Source organism: Pleurodeles waltl, chromosome 5, assembly GCF_031143425.1.
Source record: "Pleurodeles waltl isolate 20211129_DDA chromosome 5, aPleWal1.hap1.20221129, whole genome shotgun sequence".
Taxonomy (NCBI): domain Eukaryota; kingdom Metazoa; phylum Chordata; class Amphibia; order Caudata; family Salamandridae; genus Pleurodeles; species Pleurodeles waltl.
This window is the reverse complement of record NC_090444.1, coordinates 63,576,858-63,596,042: the sequence shown is the minus strand read 5'-3', so window position 1 is coordinate 63,596,042 and position 19,185 is coordinate 63,576,858. Positions and strand designations below refer to the sequence as shown.

The following is a 19,185-nucleotide window of genomic DNA, read 5'->3' as shown; positions in this document are numbered from 1 at the left end:
GCGCCAAGGCGGCCATGACAAACATCGGACCACTACTGTGCAAGTCTCTGTTAACTCATGTGCTGACCAGGTCTCTGCAATCTTCGAATGCCTCTTTGGCTAGTGTTCCCCGCATCAACAGAGCCAGGAGAGGAGGCTACTCATTTCAGTTTAATGCAGCCCACTCTCTGCACCAGACGCCCACAGCCCGAGTATAGGTGGCCCAGAGGTCCAGAGAATGTCCCCAGGTGATTCCGACCTTGAGTCCATCCTGGGTTGATCCCTCCTGGCCAACACTGAGACACCTGCTGCCTAAATTCGGAAGACCCCCCCTAACCGTGACCGGATCTGATGAAGATTTCTGATGCCCAAAGGCACCCAAGCATCTGCAGCCCTCTGGCCTTGGGCATTCAGACTGATAATCCCCCATTGAAAATTACTGGGCGCTCTAAGCTGTGTTTGCACCCTGCACACGGCCACCCCTATGCTGCTGAGGGTGTGTGTTTGGTGCTGACCTGTGGCCCACCCCTGTGCTCATCTAACCCCCCCAACCCAATCCCCCCCAACCCCAGTCTGTACCCTGAAGACGTGGGTACCTACTTGCAACCTGTTTCTTTTCGAGTGCCCACACTCTCCAAAGGATTCCACTTAAAACCCGACTCCAACTTTGACCTCTGCACCCAGTCGGCCCTGTGTGGCTGGTGGTGCGCTTTTGGGGTGAACTCGAACATTGAGCTGTGAACATCCTAACCCCCGAAGACTAGGATAGTAAATTGAGTACCCACCTGTAAACTGTGTTAGCACTTTCCCTCCCCTAGGACTGCATTGCTGCCTATGAGAAATTACACTAAATGTCTACTTTTGAAATTGAAGAGTTACTTTCTTGGAAACTGTTTTATCTGCAAAACTTAAACAGAGTACATTTCATATAGAAGATTGACACAAACTTACTTGCAACAAAGATCCTTTTGGTTCTAGAAATAAAGTAACAAAGAAAATTCTTGCTACATAAACAAATTGACCTGGAGTTAGTCAATTCCTTTTGGGCTCCGGAGTAGCGTGCTACTCGCCGAAAAGCACTTTGACGCCTCATCAGGGATAGTAAGCGCTGTATAAATACTATTACAATACAATACAATTGAGTGTGTGCCTTATTTCTTGACTGTGTGTGTACAACCAATTCTTTGCATTACCCCCTTGTAGGAAGTTGGCTCTGTATGCACTATTTCAAAGTAAGGAATAGTATGCATAGAGTCCAAGGGTTCCCCTTAGAGGTAAGATAGTGGCAAAAAGAGAGAATACTAATGCTCTATTTTGTGGTAGTGTGGTCGAGCAGTAGGCTTATCAAAGGAGTAGTGTTAAGCATTTGTTGTACATACCCAAGCAATAAATGAGGAACACACACTCAAGAGACAATTCCAGGCCAATAGGTTTTTGTATAGATAAATATATTTTCTTAGTTTATTTTAAGAACCACAGGTTCAAGATTTACATGTAATACTTTAAATGAAAGGTATTGCAGGTAGGTACTTTAGGAACTTTGAATAATCAAAATAGCATGCACAGTTTTCAAATAAATCACATATAGCTATTTTAAAACTAGACCCTTAGTGCAATTTTCAACAGTTCCTGGGGGGAGTAAGAGTTTGTTAGTTTTTGCAGGTAAGTAAACCACCTACGGGGTTCAAGTTTGGGTCCAAGGTAGCCCACCGTTGGGGGTTCAGAGCAACCCCAAAGTTACCACACCAGCAGCTCAGGGCCGGTCAGCTGCAGAGGTCAAAGTGGTGCCCAAAACGCATAGGCTTCAATGGAGAAGGGGGTGCCCCAGTTCCAGTCTGCCAGCAGGTAAGTACCCGCGTCTTCGGAGGGCAGACCAGGGGGGTTTCGTAGGGAACCGGGGGGGGGACACAAGTCAGCACAGAAAGTACACCCTCAGCAGCACGGGGGCGGCCGGGTGCAGTGTGCAAACACGCGTCGGGTTTCCAATAGGTTTCAATGGGAGACCAAGGGGTCTCTTCAGCGATGCAGGCAGGCAAGGGGGGGGGGCTCCTCGGGGTAGCCACCACCTGGGCAAGGGAGAGGGCCTCCTGGGGGTCACTCCTGCACTGGAGTTCGGATCCTTCAGGTCCTGGGGGCTGCGGGTGCAGAGTCTTTACCAGGCGTCGGGATCTGAGGAACAGGCAGTCGCAGTCAGGGGGAGCCTCGGGATTCCCTCTGCAGGCGTCGCTGTGGGGGCTCAGGGAGGCAACTCTGGCTACTCACGGTCTCGCAGTCGCCGGGGAGTCCTCCCTGAAGTGTTTGTTCTCCACAAGTCGAGCCGGGGGCGTCGGGTGCAGAGTAGCAAGTCTCACGCTTCCGGCGGGAAACGCAAGTTGTTTTAAAGTTGCTCCTTCGTTACAAAGTTGCAGTCTTGGGTGAACAGAGCCGCTGTCCTCAGGAGTTTCTTGGTCCTTCTAGAGCAGTGCAGTCCTCTGAGGATTCAGAGGTCGCTGGTCCCTGGGGAAAGCGTCACTGGAGCAGTGTCTTTAGAAGTGGGGAGACAGGCCGGTAGAGCTGGGGCCAAAGCAGTTGGTGTCTCCGTCTTCTCCGCAGGGTTTTTTCCAGCTTAGCAGTCCTCTTCTTTTTAGGTTGCAGGAATCTGAGGTCCTAGGTTCTGGGGAGCCCTTAAATACTAACTTTAAGGGCGTGTTTAGGTCTGGGGGGTTAGTAGCCAATGGCTACTAGCCCTGAGGGTGGGTACACCCTCTTTGTGCCTCCTCCCAAGGGGAGGGGGTCACATTCCTATCCCTATTGGGGGAATCCTCCATCTTCAAGATGGAGGATTTCTAAAAGTCAGAGTCACCTCAAGACACCTTAGGGGCTGTCCTGACTGGCCAGTGACTCCTCCTTGTTTTTCTCATTATCTCCTCCGGCCTTGCCGCCAAAAGTGGGGCCGTGGCCCGAGGGGGCGGGCAACTCCACTAGCTGGAGTGCCCTGTGGTGCTGTAACAAAGGGGGTGAGCCTTTGAGGCTCACCGCCAGGTGTTACAGTTCCTGCAGGGGGAGGTGTGAAGCACCTCCACCCAGTACAGGCTTTGTTACTAGCCACAGAGTGACAAAGGCACTCTCCCCATGTGGCCAGCAACATGTCTCTAGTGTGGCAGGCTGCTAAAACCAGTCAGCCTACACGGGTAGTTGGTTAAGGTTTCAGGGGGCACCTCTAAGGTGCCCTCTGGGGTGTATGTTACAATAAAATGTACACTGGCATCAGTGTGCATTTATTGTGCTGAGAAGTTTGATACCAAACTTCCCAGTTTTCAGTGTAGCCATTATGGTGCTGTGGAGTTCGTGCATGACAGGCTTCCAGACCATATACTCTTGTGGCTACCCTACACTTACAATGTCTAAGGTTTTGCTTAGACACTGTAGGGGCACAGTGCTCATGCACTGGTGCCCTCACCTATGGTATAGTGCACCCTGCCTTAGGGCTGTAAGGCCTGCTAGAGGGGTGACTTATCTATACTGCATAGGCAGTGTGAGGTTGGCATGGCACCCTGAGGGGAGTGCCATGTCGACTTACTCGTTTTGTCCTCACCAGCACACACAAGCTGGCAAGCAGTGTGTCTGTGCTGAGTGAGGGGTCCCTAGGGTGGCATAAGACATGCTGCATCCCTTCGAGACCTTCCCTGGCATCAGGGCCCTTGGTACCAGGGGTACCAGTTACAAGGGACTTACCTGGGTGCCAGGGTGTGCCAGTTGTGGAAACAAAAGTACAGGTTAGGGAAAGAACACGGGTGCTGGGGCCTGGTTAGCAGGCCTCAGCACACTTTCAAATCAAAACTTAGCATCAGCAAAGGCAAAAAGTCAGGGGGTAACCATGCCAAGGAGGCATTTCCTTACACCCCTGTTAAGCCTAATTGCTCGATCACACTACCACAAACGAGAGCATTAGTATCATCCTCTTGAGCCTCTGTAAAGCCCCTGGGGATCCACTTCACTCTGTGCACACTAGACCTTACTTTGAAATAGTATATACAGAGCCAGCTTCCTACAGATGTTATATTGTTGGCACATGCAGCTGTAAAGTGTCTCAAAGGAGGCAAGGGAAATGTTTGTTACAGGCCTCTCATACTGCATAGAGTGAGCCCCACTCTCTCACACGAGGGCCTGAGGAGGTATAGCTCTCAAACAATTTCTTAAAAAACAAGTTAATTAATTGTACAGCCAGATTTACAAATACATCAGATGCAAGGCCATTAAGTCTTAAAAGGCTTGCATAAGAAAAAACTAATTAAACAATCCACTATTTCAGCATCTCCCACAGGATGCAGGAGCAGCAAATTACATTTGTGCCTAGAAGAACACTGTATTCCTGCTCTAGGGCTGGGTTCCAGGCTGAGGGTGGGGGCATTGCAGTGCCTGGAAGCAGCCTGCAATCCTCCAGTCAACAGTAGGTTCCTAATTCCTACATACCTATTGCAGCAATGATGTAATCTTTTAAAACATGTTTTATTTTACTGATGTGTTCATCAATTTTTAAGTTATCTGCCCTTAATTTTAATCACAGCAATACACACACACATTCATATACCCATGTTTATTAATTCCATGCACCTACATTAAGACATCACTCATGCAATAGGTTCCTTAATGTACCCATTAACTGTGCAGTTTTTTTCACAATTTTTCAGACGCTTAACTCGCATGTCAATGTGTCATATGCATCCATATCCATTCTGTATAAAATAACCCATCTTATGTTTTGCAAAAATATATGTTCATACATACTATTTTTAATTTCAAAACGTTCCTCTGGGTGACATTAGCACGGGCTCTACATAAGAGACCTTTTGCTTCACACACTCACTCAAGCAACTGTTTATGCTTGCCATTGTTAATAATGATTCTTTGTACACATATTATGGTATGTGAATATATAGCGCCTACTCCCATTTGTATACTTTTCCAGTGCTTTCTAGTACTTGCTGCAGTGGTGCAGTTCCCTAGTGCTTCAAAGAAACCAGTTTTAGAAACCAGAGGTCACTGAATAGACCTCAAGAGAATGAAGCACTAAGGTGTCCCAGATGGGACATGAACCCATGATCCGCAGATCAGGGGTACAGACTTAATTTGCTTACTTATTTTACCCACTTGCTTGTTTTCGTTTCCAGAAATACTTGTACTACTCAGCAGTTTACACAAATACAGTGATATAATTTCACCCAACAATTTCTGTCAGCAGCTGTCTTTCTATATTCACGTTCAAACTGCTTGCCCCCTTCTGTCTCTGAAGTAAAATACAGAATTGCCCGTACCACTACTTTAAATGCACACTATTCGAAATAGCTGTTCTGGTAAGTAATACAGCTCAAAGATGCTAAAGGGTGCCCCCTCCCCTGACCTGCCCATCAATGGAGAGCCCCACATCTGTATGTTAAAGTGGCATGTTGTGTAAAACAAACACTGCACATTAATTTCATCCAGTGGTATTCTGGCATCATTCTGTATGGATTCTGACGCACTCTGACAGTTCACTCCGTTAATATTCACAGAAGTCAAAGAAACCACCAATGCGTTTTTAATTTTAAGATCCTTACAAAATGTAAGTAACTTGTTTTTCTGATGGACACTTCTAACCACAGATTCTTCACCTTGTGAATAGATACCAAAGTATTGCCTCCCAAGGTGCTGGCTCTGTGAAATGGCTCAGAGCAGGAAATTCCTCCCCCGCCGGACATGCCTATCCAGGCAGTAGTGCTTCATGAACATGTGAACTGACACCCATGTAGCTGTCAGACAGATGTCCAATACTGGCACACCGCGTTGCAGAGCCGTGGCATCATTTTCTATGTTGGGATGTGCACATAAGTCCAAAGGCTGTTGTTTAGCCAGCCCATAACTTTTCATGCACAAGACAATCCATCTGGATATGGTTCTTTTCCTTACCACTCCTTCCTTTTTCACCCCAGAAAAACCCACACATAGCTGATCGACCACCCAATGTTTCCTGGAGAGATGTAGCAGCTCAGGGCTGTCATGGGACCAAGATGATGGAGCCTCTTGTCCTCTTTGGATGGATGAGGAGTGGCGAAGAAAACTGGTAGAATGATAGACTGTCCTATGTGGAAGGGTGTGATGACCTTCGGAAGGAGGTGGCTTTTGTTCAAAGAATCAGCTTGTCCGGAAAAATGTTTGTTCATGGCTATTGGACAGAAAGAGTTTGTAATTCGCTAAAATAAAAGCGCTGGTGTGATTGATATGAAGAATGTTGTTTCCTGTGTCAGAAGATGTAAGGAACAGCTGTGCATTGGTTCAAATAGAGCATACGTGAAGAAAATGAGAAGCAAACTAAAATACCACTGCAACATTATAAATGGTGTTAGCAGGAACATATGAACGAGCCATTTCAAAAACAGCATCACAACATGTGATCTAAAAAGACAGCTGATCAGGTAGTCACAAGAAGGCTAAAAGGGCAGAAAAGTAATTTATAACTGTTGCCACAGCAATGCCTTGCTGGGCTAAAGAGAGACAGAATGACAGTATATCAGCTCACTGTGCCTGTAGATGCTGTATGCTATGAAAGGAACACCAATAACAAACTTCCCACAGCAATCCGCATATACTGGTGGTGGGACATCTGGCTGCAAAAGACAATCCCCAATTACTTATGGAGGAAGATAGAACACCATCAACTGAAAATAGTAAATCTCCATGCACAGAGGAGCACATAATACAGGCTCGGGTGCAGGACCCCGCCCTGCTGCAACGAGATCCTCCTGAAAGGGCAGCCGATAGGAGAACAGATACTCATCACAAGAAGTCATGGATATTTCACTTTCCTTGCCCAGTCTTGAGATACTAGGATAACTTTAGTCCAGTAACTTCTGATCTTCTTCAGAACCTTGGATAGGAGAGGCAAGGCGGGAAGGCGTACAGGAGCTCTGAGCACCAATCCAAGTGAACAGAGCCTCTGGGTGAGGACTGCCTTGAGAATTCTAACACTCAAAAGCTTTGACACTGCTGGGTCTGTATGGTGTTGAGAAGATTGAACCCTGGCTCTGTCCACTGCTGGATGATGCCCTGTGCCACGTTGGAGTGCAGCTGCCATTTGTGATCTGCTGGTAACATTGGCTGCGTTTGCCTGCTCTGATATTTAATGATCCTGCCAGATGCTGCAACAGGCTGGCGGTACAATCTGGGGAATTACGACCGCGGCGGTAGTGCCGCGGTCGCACCGCCGGGACTGACGGTTTCCCGCCATGGTTGTCCCAGTGGTTTTAATCCGCCAGGGCAACACTGCTTGCAGGGCTGCCCAGGGGATCACGATTCCCTTTCCCACCAGCCTGTCCATGGCGGTAGAGACCTCCATGGTATGGCTGGCAGGAAGGGGAGTCGCGGGGTCCCCAGGCACAGCCCCACACTGCTTTACACTGTCTGCACAGCAGACAGTGAAAAGCGCGACGGGTGCAGCTGCACCCGTCGCACGGCCGCAACACCGCCTGCTCCATTAGGAGCCGGCTCCCATGTTACGGCCGACATCCCCGCTGGGCCGGCAAGCGGAAACTCTGTTTTCGCCCGCCGGCCCAGCGGGATGTCAAAATGGGGATGTCAAAATGGGGCCGGCGGGAGTGCGCCCGCATTGGCGGCCGTTTGGCGGTCAAACCTTGGCGGGCGGCGAAGAAGGTTGTAATGAGGGCCTAAGTTTGCGACTTGGAAGTACCTGGGACATTAAGTGACACCTTGTGATGGGAGTGACAAGACAAAGGGGAGCTGTGCTTTAGTTTTCTATTGCTTCTTCCTGGACTTACCCTGATTTTGAGGTAAAAAATGATTGATCACAAGATTGGCCTCGGGAGCGTAAGCGCATCCGTGCCATTGACCAGGACTTCTTTGATTTCTGACAATGTTCCAAGATGTACAAATTGGCTGTTACATGCTATACAAATTGGCTTTGCAGTCTTAGATGGCCTTTGGGTTCATCTTTGAATGCTTGTCAAATAACGTCAAACTGTCGAATTGTGCATAAACACTTGAATTTGTTTAAAAAAAAAAAAAAAAGCTTTGTTAGGCTCTCACAGAAACAAGGGAGTAAGCACCGAATCTACATCGGAAGACATGGAACGAAAGAGGTTGCAGCCATGTTGAGACTACAAGGTCACATTTGGGGCAGGGCAGACCCGCTGTGGAGCCACAGGATGCCATCTACCAACACGTGGGGAAACTGGTGAGAAAATTGCCCGGATAGAGTCTGGCGCCTGGGGATATTTACAAGGTAAGGAATCTTCAGTATCCATCAGAAAAACTGAGTGTCAATCAGTGCACTTTAAGTAATGAGGCCCTCACCATAAAGCGAGCAGCACCACACTCATTCAAGTGAACAAGCACAAAAAATTCCTGCTGATCTGTATGAAGAAAACTCTTACAGCAGCACAGGCGTCCCTAAAACTATTCTTATTTAGCGGTGCAAAAGCCACATGAAACAATGAACCTGCAAGCTGCCTCATCAAAACTGTACCTAAAAATAACAGGGATATACGCAATGCAGTGCTAAGAAGTTCATTTCTCATGTAAAAAAAAAAAAATACAATCAGTTACAGATCACAATAGAAAAGCAGTGTGCAGCATGTGTGCTATCCCATGTAAGTGCTACGTGGTTCACCAACCTTGTATGCACCCATTAAACACAATAAGTGTCAAAAGAACAAGAGGCAACAAGAGCAATGCCCGAAAGGAAGCCCAGACGAGAAAGGTGTAACCATCCCAGCCAGCACATCCCAAATCCCTTCCTGCAAATGTACCTTTTGTAATTGTTTGCTAGTCACCCTCAGCACTTTAGAGACTGAAATGGAAACATTATCTCCAAAAACAAAGTCATGGTTTTATAGGAGTTCAAAATGGACGTTTGCAATATATTGCTAAAATATTTACTGCACTTGCTTAAATGAAAGGATGTGTTTCTAAGAATGTTGCTTAAAACTCATTAAAGATAAGTTCTTAAAAAATTCTCTTGAGCACGTTGATTTGAACATAACATCAAAACCACCTTTTTTGCCCCACTACTAATCCAGCTTCAGATCATGCTGCAGTACAGAGGAAGCTACATTATAGTTCATGGACAATACCTTCCTGACTAAAGACAAAGGTGACCCTGCATCCGGATATTCAGACATCGTCCTTCACTGGTTCCCCTCATATCTATCCAAATGACACCAGTTTGTTCACATTGGCGCCTTCAGACTCCAGAGGATTCCAATCACCTGCAGAGTCCCCAAGGGACCTTCTTGTTCCCTATTGCTGTCAACATCTAAATGGAGCCCCTCTGAACTTTATTAACCGAGAACAGCATCAGAATTCACCAGTATACCAATGATGCACAACTCCACTTGAAATACTCCTGCCCTCCAGTCATCCAGTGCCTCAAATATTATGTGCACCTCATACACATCTGGATGTCCATGATATACCCGCAACTCAACCCCAGGAATACAGAATTCCTCAAAGTCACTAAGAAAAACTAACAATGACAACATAAGTACAAACTAATCTGAGCCACAACTTCCATTCAGTGCAAAGACACTCAGGTTCATCTTGGGCACTGATCTCACCCTCAAGGAAAACATCACCAAGAAAACCAATACAGCTTCATACCAACTCTGTTTATTGAAGAACATGAAATCATTCTTCTAAGCAACTTTAGAACTACAGTTCAAGCCCTCATATTCCAGCCCTCCTATACAAGCATATGGATTTTGACAACCCTTTCTCCACAGCCTCCAAGACTCCACAATAGACTGCTTAACAACATCATACATGTTGCAGCATGCCTTATTCAGAAACTGATGAATTACGACTAGACCACCCTCACTCCATGCACTCCCCCTTTCGGACCACACTGCCATCCAAACAAGCAGCATCATCTACAAAGCCATCACAGCCAGCATCTCTGCTCATTTGGCTGACAAGCTCATCATCTGCGGAGGCTCTCGGCTGCTGCAGCCAGATCTCACCCGGTTGGGGAAAAGTTAGCCTCCTCAAGTTCCACGGTGTTGTAACTATATGACATAACTTTGTATTGGAAGGATTATTTTACTTACCCTTTAAGCATCTGTTTGTGGCATGTAGTGCTGTGGATTCACATGCTCTGCAAACTCCTGAGATCTAGTCTTGGGTCCGAAGTGGTGCAAGTTTTTATTCTTTGAAGAAGCATTTCGGCTTACAAGATTGGGTGACTCCTCCTCTCGTGATATTGTGCATGGGCATTGACTCCTTTGTTAGATTGCGAGAAAGTAGTGTAAGGAGTATGTAGGAAAAGAAATGTTGATGCAAAATGTAAATGCGTATGTACAAATATATACAAGTAAAATGTAACTAACGGTCACAGGTGTCCGTGAGGAGGAGGGGTGCATGTGAATCTACAGCACCACATTCCACCAACACATGCTTACAGGGTAACAATATATTCGATGGCATGTGTGGCTGCAGATACACATCCACTACATAGACTGTAAAGCAGTCCCTCCATAAAAACGGTTGCTAGCCTGAGGGAGTTGCAGTTGATTGGAAAAGTGTACGTAGGACTGCCTGCCCTACACTGGCTTGTTGGCAAGCCAACACATCAACACAGTAGTTTATTTAATGAATGTGTGTGGTGTAGACCATGTAGTTGCCTTATAAATGTCAACTATGGGACTAATACCAAGTAAGGCCTCACTAGCTCCCTTTTTTGTAGAAGAATGTGCTCTAGGAGACACAGGTAAAGGTGTTTTGGCCTTAGCATAGCAAGTCTGTATCCACCTGTCTATGCCTGACTTGGATGTTGGGTTGTTTTTATGGGGTACTGAAAAAGCTACAAACAGCTGTTTGGTCTTTCTAAATTATTTGGTTCTGTCTAAGTAGAACATAAGTGCTCTTTGAACATCTGGTGTGTGAATGGCTCTTTCCAAAACTGAGTAAGGTTGTGGAAAGACAACTGGTAATTCAATGGATTGGCTTAGGTGAAATTGAGGTAGTCACTGCTTGGTAGTAGAGGAGGATCCTTGTGTGGAAGTGCTCTTTCCTCTTCCCCTATTATTAGAGCCTCTGCAGGAACCTCTGAAGTAACCTCTAGTGTAGAAGGTTTGGGGTTGTCTATAGGATGTGGAAGCCTCTGTCTTGGGGGGGGGGGCACCCATAGCTTTGGTCGGTGTCCTTCTTCAGCTTTACTCGGGTGGTATCCACCTGTGGCCAGACAAGTTTTTTTTATTTATTATTATTATTTTTTTTTAATCAAAAGGCATGTAACGAACTGCATTCTGGACCTCAGGTTTGAAGCTGGTGCACAGAAGCCAGGCATGCCTTCTAAGAAGAATGCTAGTATTTATCCCCCATGCCACAGTGTCTGTCACATCGAGGGTGCACCTGATAGAGTTATTAGTTATGGTTTGGCCCTCTGAGACAATCTGTTGTCCTCGTTTTCAATGTTTCTCGGGGAGGTACTTTAGTAACTCCTCTATTTCGACCCAATGGGCCTAATAGTATCGACCCAAAAGGGCTTGTGAATTAGCGATGTGCCAATAGTTAGTGGCCTGCGCGGCCACCCTCTTCCCTGCGGCATCAATCCTTCTTTTCTAGGGAAGGTGTGTCCCCAGTAGCTTTGCTGTTTGTCTGTTTACGGGAAGCAGTTGTCCCAATGGAATCAGGTGGGACTTGTGCCCAGATGTAGAGTGGATCAGAAGGAGCAATTTTATACTTCTTGTCCACCCGTGGGGTGATCACCCTGGAACACACAGGCTCTTTGAATATCTCCTCTGTATGTTGAAGCATGCTATGGTGCATGGGAATAGAAAAGTTTAGTTGTAACAGTGTCAAACAAAGTCTCGTCCTCATAGGCACTTTGTGCAGTTCTATGTGAGAGAATGTGGCTTCTCCTGCAAGTACTTGTTGGTAGGAGGTGGCATCCTCTGGCATTGAAGGACAAGCTGGGTAAAGGTCCGGGTCTTTTGATGCAACGGGATCATGGCCCAAAGCATCCCATGAGTCTACATCAGGAGGGCCCCTTAAACCCTCAGTGAAACCCTGTGTAGAGCCCTGAGGTGTATCATCTCCTTGTGTAAGTGAAGGAGGAGAAGATTGTGGAGGGGAAGTGGGTGGAGGTAGGAAGGTAGTGAAGAAGAAGGTGGTGGAGGAGGAGTAGAAGGTGGAGGAGAAGGCCTGCGTGGTGGGCTAGAAGCCTTGTCCTTTGTTCTTTTTGGATGTGATAGGAACGTCCAAAGCCTCCTCAAAAGTCAGTTTCCGCTTTGGGAGCACAGGAGAGGAAGGTGTAGCAATGATGCAGCATGTGCCTTCTTGAATTTGAAGTTTGAGCTGTTTAGCGTCCATTTTTTCAAGAACTGGATCTACTGGAGAAGGGCTGGTAGAAGATTAGCCCGGGTCTCTAGATTCTGAAATTTTCGTCTCCAAAGCCTTTGATGCCAAAATGTTGTGCTTTGGGAACTTGGTGGTGCTATGGTCGAAGCTTGTTGGATCGGTCCCGAAGTTCAGATCAACACAAACGATCTCTCGGTCCAAGGAGTTCAAGGCTGAAGTTGATGTAGTAGCTTTAGCCTTCATGGCTATCTTCAGCGCCAAACCAGAGAGTGGGGTGGGCGAAACAGTTTTTTGGTACCAACGCTTCTATACCAATTTGGAGATGTCTTGAATGAAAAAAGCTTCCACCTCCTGTGCTGCTGGCTCCTCCTGAGCAACCTCTTCTCCGAAGATGTTGGGAGTGTCGTCCAATGTCTTCTGGGCCATTTCTAACCAACGGGCCTGTTGATCCTAATTACAGGCATTGCAGTTGGCTTCACGATGGTCCAGAGAGAGACAGAGGTTGCATACTTAGCATGACACAGAGGACAGAATCGAAATGACGTTTGTTCCATCAGGTAATAATTCCTGTTGATTCCGATGCCACGTGAAAGGTAGCTGGCGCCCCGAAGAGCGGTCGGCCGAAGCCCAAACCGATGGAAAGCAGAGACAGACAGAGCCCTGAAACAGGAGAAACACCATCTATATACAGTACTGGAATAGAAAAAGAGATTAAACCGAACACAATCAAAAGACGGAGAGGAGGCACACATGTCTGAACCCAACGATTGAGAGAAAACAATGTAACAAAGGAGTCATTGCCATGCGCAATGTAGCCGAGAGGAGGAGTCACTCCATCTTGTGACCCAGAATGCTTCTGCAAAGAAAAACAGCTTGCACCACTCTGGACCCAACACTAGATGGCAGGTGTATGCACAGCATGTATATCTACAGTCACACATGCCATCAAACATATCATTATTACACTGTCAAAGCAGTCATAACCAAGTAGGTGACAACTCTATCCATCAATACAGCTAAGGGCAACCTACAGTGGAAAGTACAAGTGCCCTGATTTGCAGATCTGCAGGCTGTGTGCGCTTAGCATACGTTGTAGACTACCACCATTCTTGCATTATACTCGAGTAATTATCTGTTATGTTGCTTGCACTGTGTCACTATTGTCTAGACTACTTGCACTCAATTTCTGTCACTATCAGCTGCCTACACTGTACTTGTGGCATTATCTGTCATACTGCTTTGTTTGTACTATTAGTCAAGTTATTTGTATTCCCCTTTACTACCAGCAAGGTTGACTGAACTACACTTGATCCCTATTGGCTAGGTGCCTCGCATTCAATGTTGATTACCATATGGCAAGGTGCTGTAACTATATGTGTGCTGCCATTAGCCAGTTCCTGAGCTGTACCCTGCACTATCAACCTGTATGCTTGCACAGGACATGCTGCTTGCACTGAACCTGGGTCACCATCAACAGAGCTGCTTGAATGTACCTAGCGCCCCATGTGTCATGATGCTTGCACTATCCTTGTGTTATAATCAGCAAAGATGCTTGCACTGTATTTGAGTAACAGTGTCAGCCTATGAGTACTGTACTTGTGTTATTATCATCTAGACTACATACATGCATGTATGTGTGACTCCAACCTGGAGGCTGCTTGCACTGTATTTGAGTAATCGTGTCAGCCTATAAGTACAGTACTAGTGTTATCATAAAGACTACATGCATGCATGTATGTGTGACTCCAACAGGGAGGTTGCTTGCACTGTATTTGAGTAACTGTGTCAGTCTATGAGTGCTGTACTTATGTTATCATCTAGACTACATGCATGTATGTGTGACTCCAACATGGAGGCTGCTTGCACTGTGTCAGCCTTTGAGTACTGCACTTGTGTTATCATAAAGACTACATGCATGTATGTATGTGTGACTCCAACAGGGAGGATGCTTGCACTGTATTTGAGTAACCGTGTCAGCCTATGAGTACTGTACTTGTGTTATCATCTAGAATACTCCAACAGGGAGGATGCTTGCACTGTATTTGAGTAAGTAACCATGTCAGCCTATGAGTACTGTACTTGTGTTATCATAAAGACTACATGCATGCATGCATGCATGTATGTGTGACTCCAACAGGGAGGCTGCTTGCACTGTATTTGAGTAGCCTATGAGTGCTGTACTTATGTTATCTAGAATACTCCAACAGGGAGGATGCTTGCACTGTATCTGAGTAACCGTGTCAGCCTATGAGTGCTGTACTTATGTTATCATCTAGAATACTCCAACAGGGAGGATGCTTGCCCTGTATTTGAGTAACCGTGTCAGCCTATGAGTACTGTACTTGTTTTATCATCTAGACTACATGCATGCATGTATGTATGTGTGACTCCAACAGGGAGGATGCTTGCACAGTATTTGAGTAAGTAACTGTGTCAGCCTATGAGTACTGTACTTGTGTTATCATCTAGACTACATGCATGCATGTATGTGTGACTCCAACAGGGAGGTTGCTTGCACTGTATTTGAGTAACTGTGACAGGCTATGCGTACTGTACTTGTGTTATCATCTAGACTACTCCAACAGGGAGGCTGCTTGCACTGTATTTGAGTAAGTAACCGTGTCAGCCTACGAGTACTGTACTTGTGTTGTCATCTAGACTACATGCATGCATGTATGTATGTGTGACTCCAACAGGGAGGCTGCTTGCACTACAAGTGTCAGTTCCCAATGCTGCTCTTAGAGTCTGAGCGCTCTCATTCCATACTCCTTACTCTGCTGACACATCACAGACACCTTACCAAGATGGACTGATACTCTCTCACGTCACAAACTCACCAAGAGTAACTCTAGCTGCACTACAGCGACGATGCTCACTTCAGTACGCAGCGAAACTGTCTGAGCCAAGGTCGCACATGCAAAGTACAAATGTCTTTACCTTTGAGGGATGATGGAAGCTAAAGTATAATGGATTTTACTCACCCATTGTCTGCAGCATAATCAATGGCCGTTTCCAGAAGACCAAATTTATTGAGCAGTTTGACGGCCGCCTCTCCTCCTAGGCTCTTTGCCCACAAGTATGCTACATGCTTATGAGCATTTGAACTTCCGTGGGTCTTGGCCACCTGGAATGGGAAAAATCAACAAAATGAAAGCTAAAAGTTCACGGAGCATTAACCACAAAAGAACAAGTCCTTATTTCTAAATTACTCTCCTAAGGAAAAATAATGAAGGCTTAGTTCTTCTCAAGCTAGTAGCCATCTCTCCTCACTTCCCTCTAAGTGTTCAGTTGTGCTTACTGCAGGGCACCTTTTAAGTAGTTGTGTGCTCCATAAAGTTTTACACCAATCAAGTCAAAGAGACAGCCAACCTAGCACTTGTGAGCCAATGCTAACACTCGTGAGCTCTGTTTGAATAGACAGAATTGGCCTGCTTTTATACCTGGTAGTGCTCTACGGTGCCTTTAAACTAGGTACACCTCGAGCATGTTCTTATATGTACTTTATAGCTCTGCTGCCTTCTTGTACGCAATACACCTCTAGTGTGTCCTTATAAAGGAGAGAATTCTACCGAATCTTTATACACTTTACACCTCTAATGTTCCTTTATACCTCATGCACCTCTAATGTGCCCTTGTACCGTTACACCTCTACTGTGTCTTTACACATGAAACACCTCCACTGAATCTTTATACACGTTACACTTCTACTACTGTGTTCATAAATGCTGTACACCTCCACTGTGCCCTAGTAGGCAGTATTCTCTACTGTATATTTTTACCAAGTATGTCTCCCCTGCCTCAATATATGCTCTAACTCTATTATCCCATACATGCGGTACAACTCTACTGTGTCTTAATAACCAAAGAACAAGTTACTTATCTTTGGTAATGCTCTTTCTGGTGGATATTCTATCTAACCACAAATCTTTCACCTTCTGAATTACTCCACGCGCCAGTCTAGATCTGGACATTTTTTCCAACAATTGGTCCCATGCACTGGTAGGTGGCACTCATTGGACTACGCTGTTGCCTTGTGCCCCACCTGGAATTGACAACGCTGAGTTGTATATAAGCTCCACCCTTGCATGCTGACTTCTGTTCCTTTTTTTCCACACCATTTTATGTAGATCAGGAGCTCTACTCCCAAACTTTCTTGGTTCTTCAGTGAGTGTGAAAGAGTCAGCTCTCCCGGAGACTATAGGCTTCAAACTGCGACAGTTATGGTCCAACATGACATTTGTCCTTGGAGTCTTGCCTTTGGGCTCCATGGACTCACAGGGCCCCAGTAGGACTTCTGCAGGCAGTTTCTACTCCAGTGCCAACTGACTCCATTAGACCTCCACCTGGCCTCAATCCAGCACTAGACTGTACCTCCACTCCTTTGCCAGAGGACGAGCCCCTGCTGGATCCTGCTCCAGAGGTGCTGGCTTCAGACCTGACTCAGAAGGCCGAGTTGATCTGGAGCAGAGTTCAGATAGATTTCAACCTATGTCTCAGAATTTTGATAACCAAGGCACAATCATCAGTGTTTGAGAACTCTCTGGCAGTGCCCTTGCCACTGCACCAATATATTTGAAGCCTTAAAGACTTATTTGTCTCAACTCTGATTTCATAGAAGATTTGCAGAAAGTTCCACATGATGGTGGTGATGATGAGTAGGAAGGTGGATAATTTGTGCCCTCTCACTACACAGAAGATGGACTACACCTAGACCTCCAAAATATTAGTGGTCTTGACACTTCATCAGACATGGAATCGGATTCTTCATTAAAGCCATCCACAGAGGAAAGCTCTTCCTTTGCATGTGCAGTATGCATTGCAGCAAAGGTATTGAAAATGTAGGTGCCAAATGCAGAAACTAAGACTAATCTTCTTACTGAATTTTTGCAGTCTCGCCCTTCACCTTCAGAGCCTTTGGTGCATTTCAGTGACGCCCAGATACTCTGACAGCAGCGTGGTTAAAGCTATGTCCAGTACCGCCTGTAAGTTGCCTCGTCGCTATGCCCTATGTAAAAATGTAAATTAGCACTTGTATAGCGCACTACTCACCCGTTAGGGTCTCAAGGCGCTGTACTCATACCGCTATGGAACCCCTCCTGGCTTTTCCCTGTGAGGCGCCCACTCCTGAGCACCCCCAGGGTGAAGCCAGGCATCCAAGCGCTGTTGGGGCCGTTGTGGAGATTAAGCAACCTATTGCCCAGAGTTGGACCCATGAATTAGATTAGGCACCGAGGCGAGAATTATCTGGTCAAGGGGAATTGAGCCCAAGACCTGCCAAAGCGGGACTTGAACCCTGGTCTTGAGCCAGATCTCTGCTTCAGGGTCTGCCGCTCTAACCATTGAGCCACACTTCTCCCCTATAGGTCTACTCTAGGAGACCCAGCCTTCTTGTCTCAGCACCAGACTCCAGAAAGCATTGTGGTTAAGGCTTCCACCAGCAAAGACCCGGATATAGAATCCAAGCATGTGGAAGGGCTCAGTAACAAGGTGTTCTCATCTGTCAGTTTGGCTTAGTGATATCTAAATGTGGTCTGCCTTTGGGCAGATTCGCTCATGCCAACTGGGATATAATGAGTGAGATTCTGCCCACTCTCTCGGAATCCTTTTTGAACAAGTTTAACACAGACAGTTCTCAACAGACAGGATGCGGCTAAATACATTTTGAGGGCTGGGCAGGACACCACAGAAAGTGTGCTGATACACTGTTATGCCTGGATGTGTGCCTAGGGTTTGTCTGGAGAGGTGGAGGTATCCCTCATGGACATGCATTTTTACCAGGTTCTAAATGTATCCGGGGGTTCTGTTTGGAGCTAGACCGACATAGTGGGGAAGGGAGGACTTGCAGGTAAATTTGGGTCTGTTGTTCCTGCACCAGAAAAACACAAGTGCAGGAACACTGGGACATGTGATCGGGCAGAGTGGAATTCCACTTTTAAATTGTGCTCTAGCAGTCTCATAATCGGGGCACAGTATCCTTATACCTGGAACACCCCTACTATGTCCTTATAAATAGTACATCACCACTTTGCTCAATCATGTGCTACTGAATGTGACTATGACACAAGAATCATATCAGCACTTTCGCTGGTGTTATCATATGCTACACTGTGTTCAAGGAAAGGATTCTCTTATTCCAGAGTCTTCACGAGATAATACCTATGTTTCAGACTTGGTGCTGTGTTCCAGCAGGACAGTTACAAAGCTTATTGCTTTCATGGCCTCAGGTATTCTGCTTGTGCCTCATGCCCGTTGGCACCTGCTGCCTCTGTAGTGGAACATCTACCTTCGATGGGCTCAGCTTGTGGTGTCTCATGGACACCATACGTGTGTTGGATGAGGCTGCTGTGGACATTCAATGGTGAATGAAGGATTCGCACCTGACATGGAGCAGGCATTTTTACCTTACTCATCCTGGGGCCTAGGGGAATTTAATAGGTGAGGAATCTGCATTTAGAAGTATCCTCCAGAAACACCTGTACAGTTGTCCCTATACCTGGTAAACCTCTACTATTTTCTTATACACTGTACATCGCTACTGTGCCTTTATATGATTTACAGCTCTAATGTGTCCTTTGAAGCTATACACAGAGCACCTCCTCCACGCCCCTATAAGCAGTACACCTTTACAGCGTCAATATATATATGGTAACCAATAGAGTGTCATACATGATACACCTCTGTATCCTTGCAAGTGATTCACCTCTACTGCGTCCTTATATCCTGTCCATCTCTACTATGACGTTATACACTGTAATCTTTAATGTATCCGTATAAGAGGTGCACCTCTATGGAGTCCTTACACCTGGTACACCTCTACGGTGCACTTACACCCAAGATACCTCTACTGTGCTGCTATACTCAGTACACCTCTACTGTGCC

General features: G+C 46.2%; 1 protein-coding gene across 2 annotated transcripts in view; it reads right to left on the bottom strand.

The window, feature by feature from the left end:
- The window catches only part of IFT172 (intraflagellar transport 172), a 589,829-nt gene that overhangs the window by 242,894 nt on the left and 327,750 nt on the right, over nucleotides 1–19,185 (bottom strand). For both annotated transcript variants that reach the window (XM_069233572.1, XM_069233571.1), the window contains exon 30: nucleotides 15,288–15,430. In XM_069233572.1, coding sequence (XP_069089673.1) covers nucleotides 15,288–15,430 — 143 coding nt within the window. The remainder of the gene's footprint in view (nucleotides 1–15,287; nucleotides 15,431–19,185) is intronic.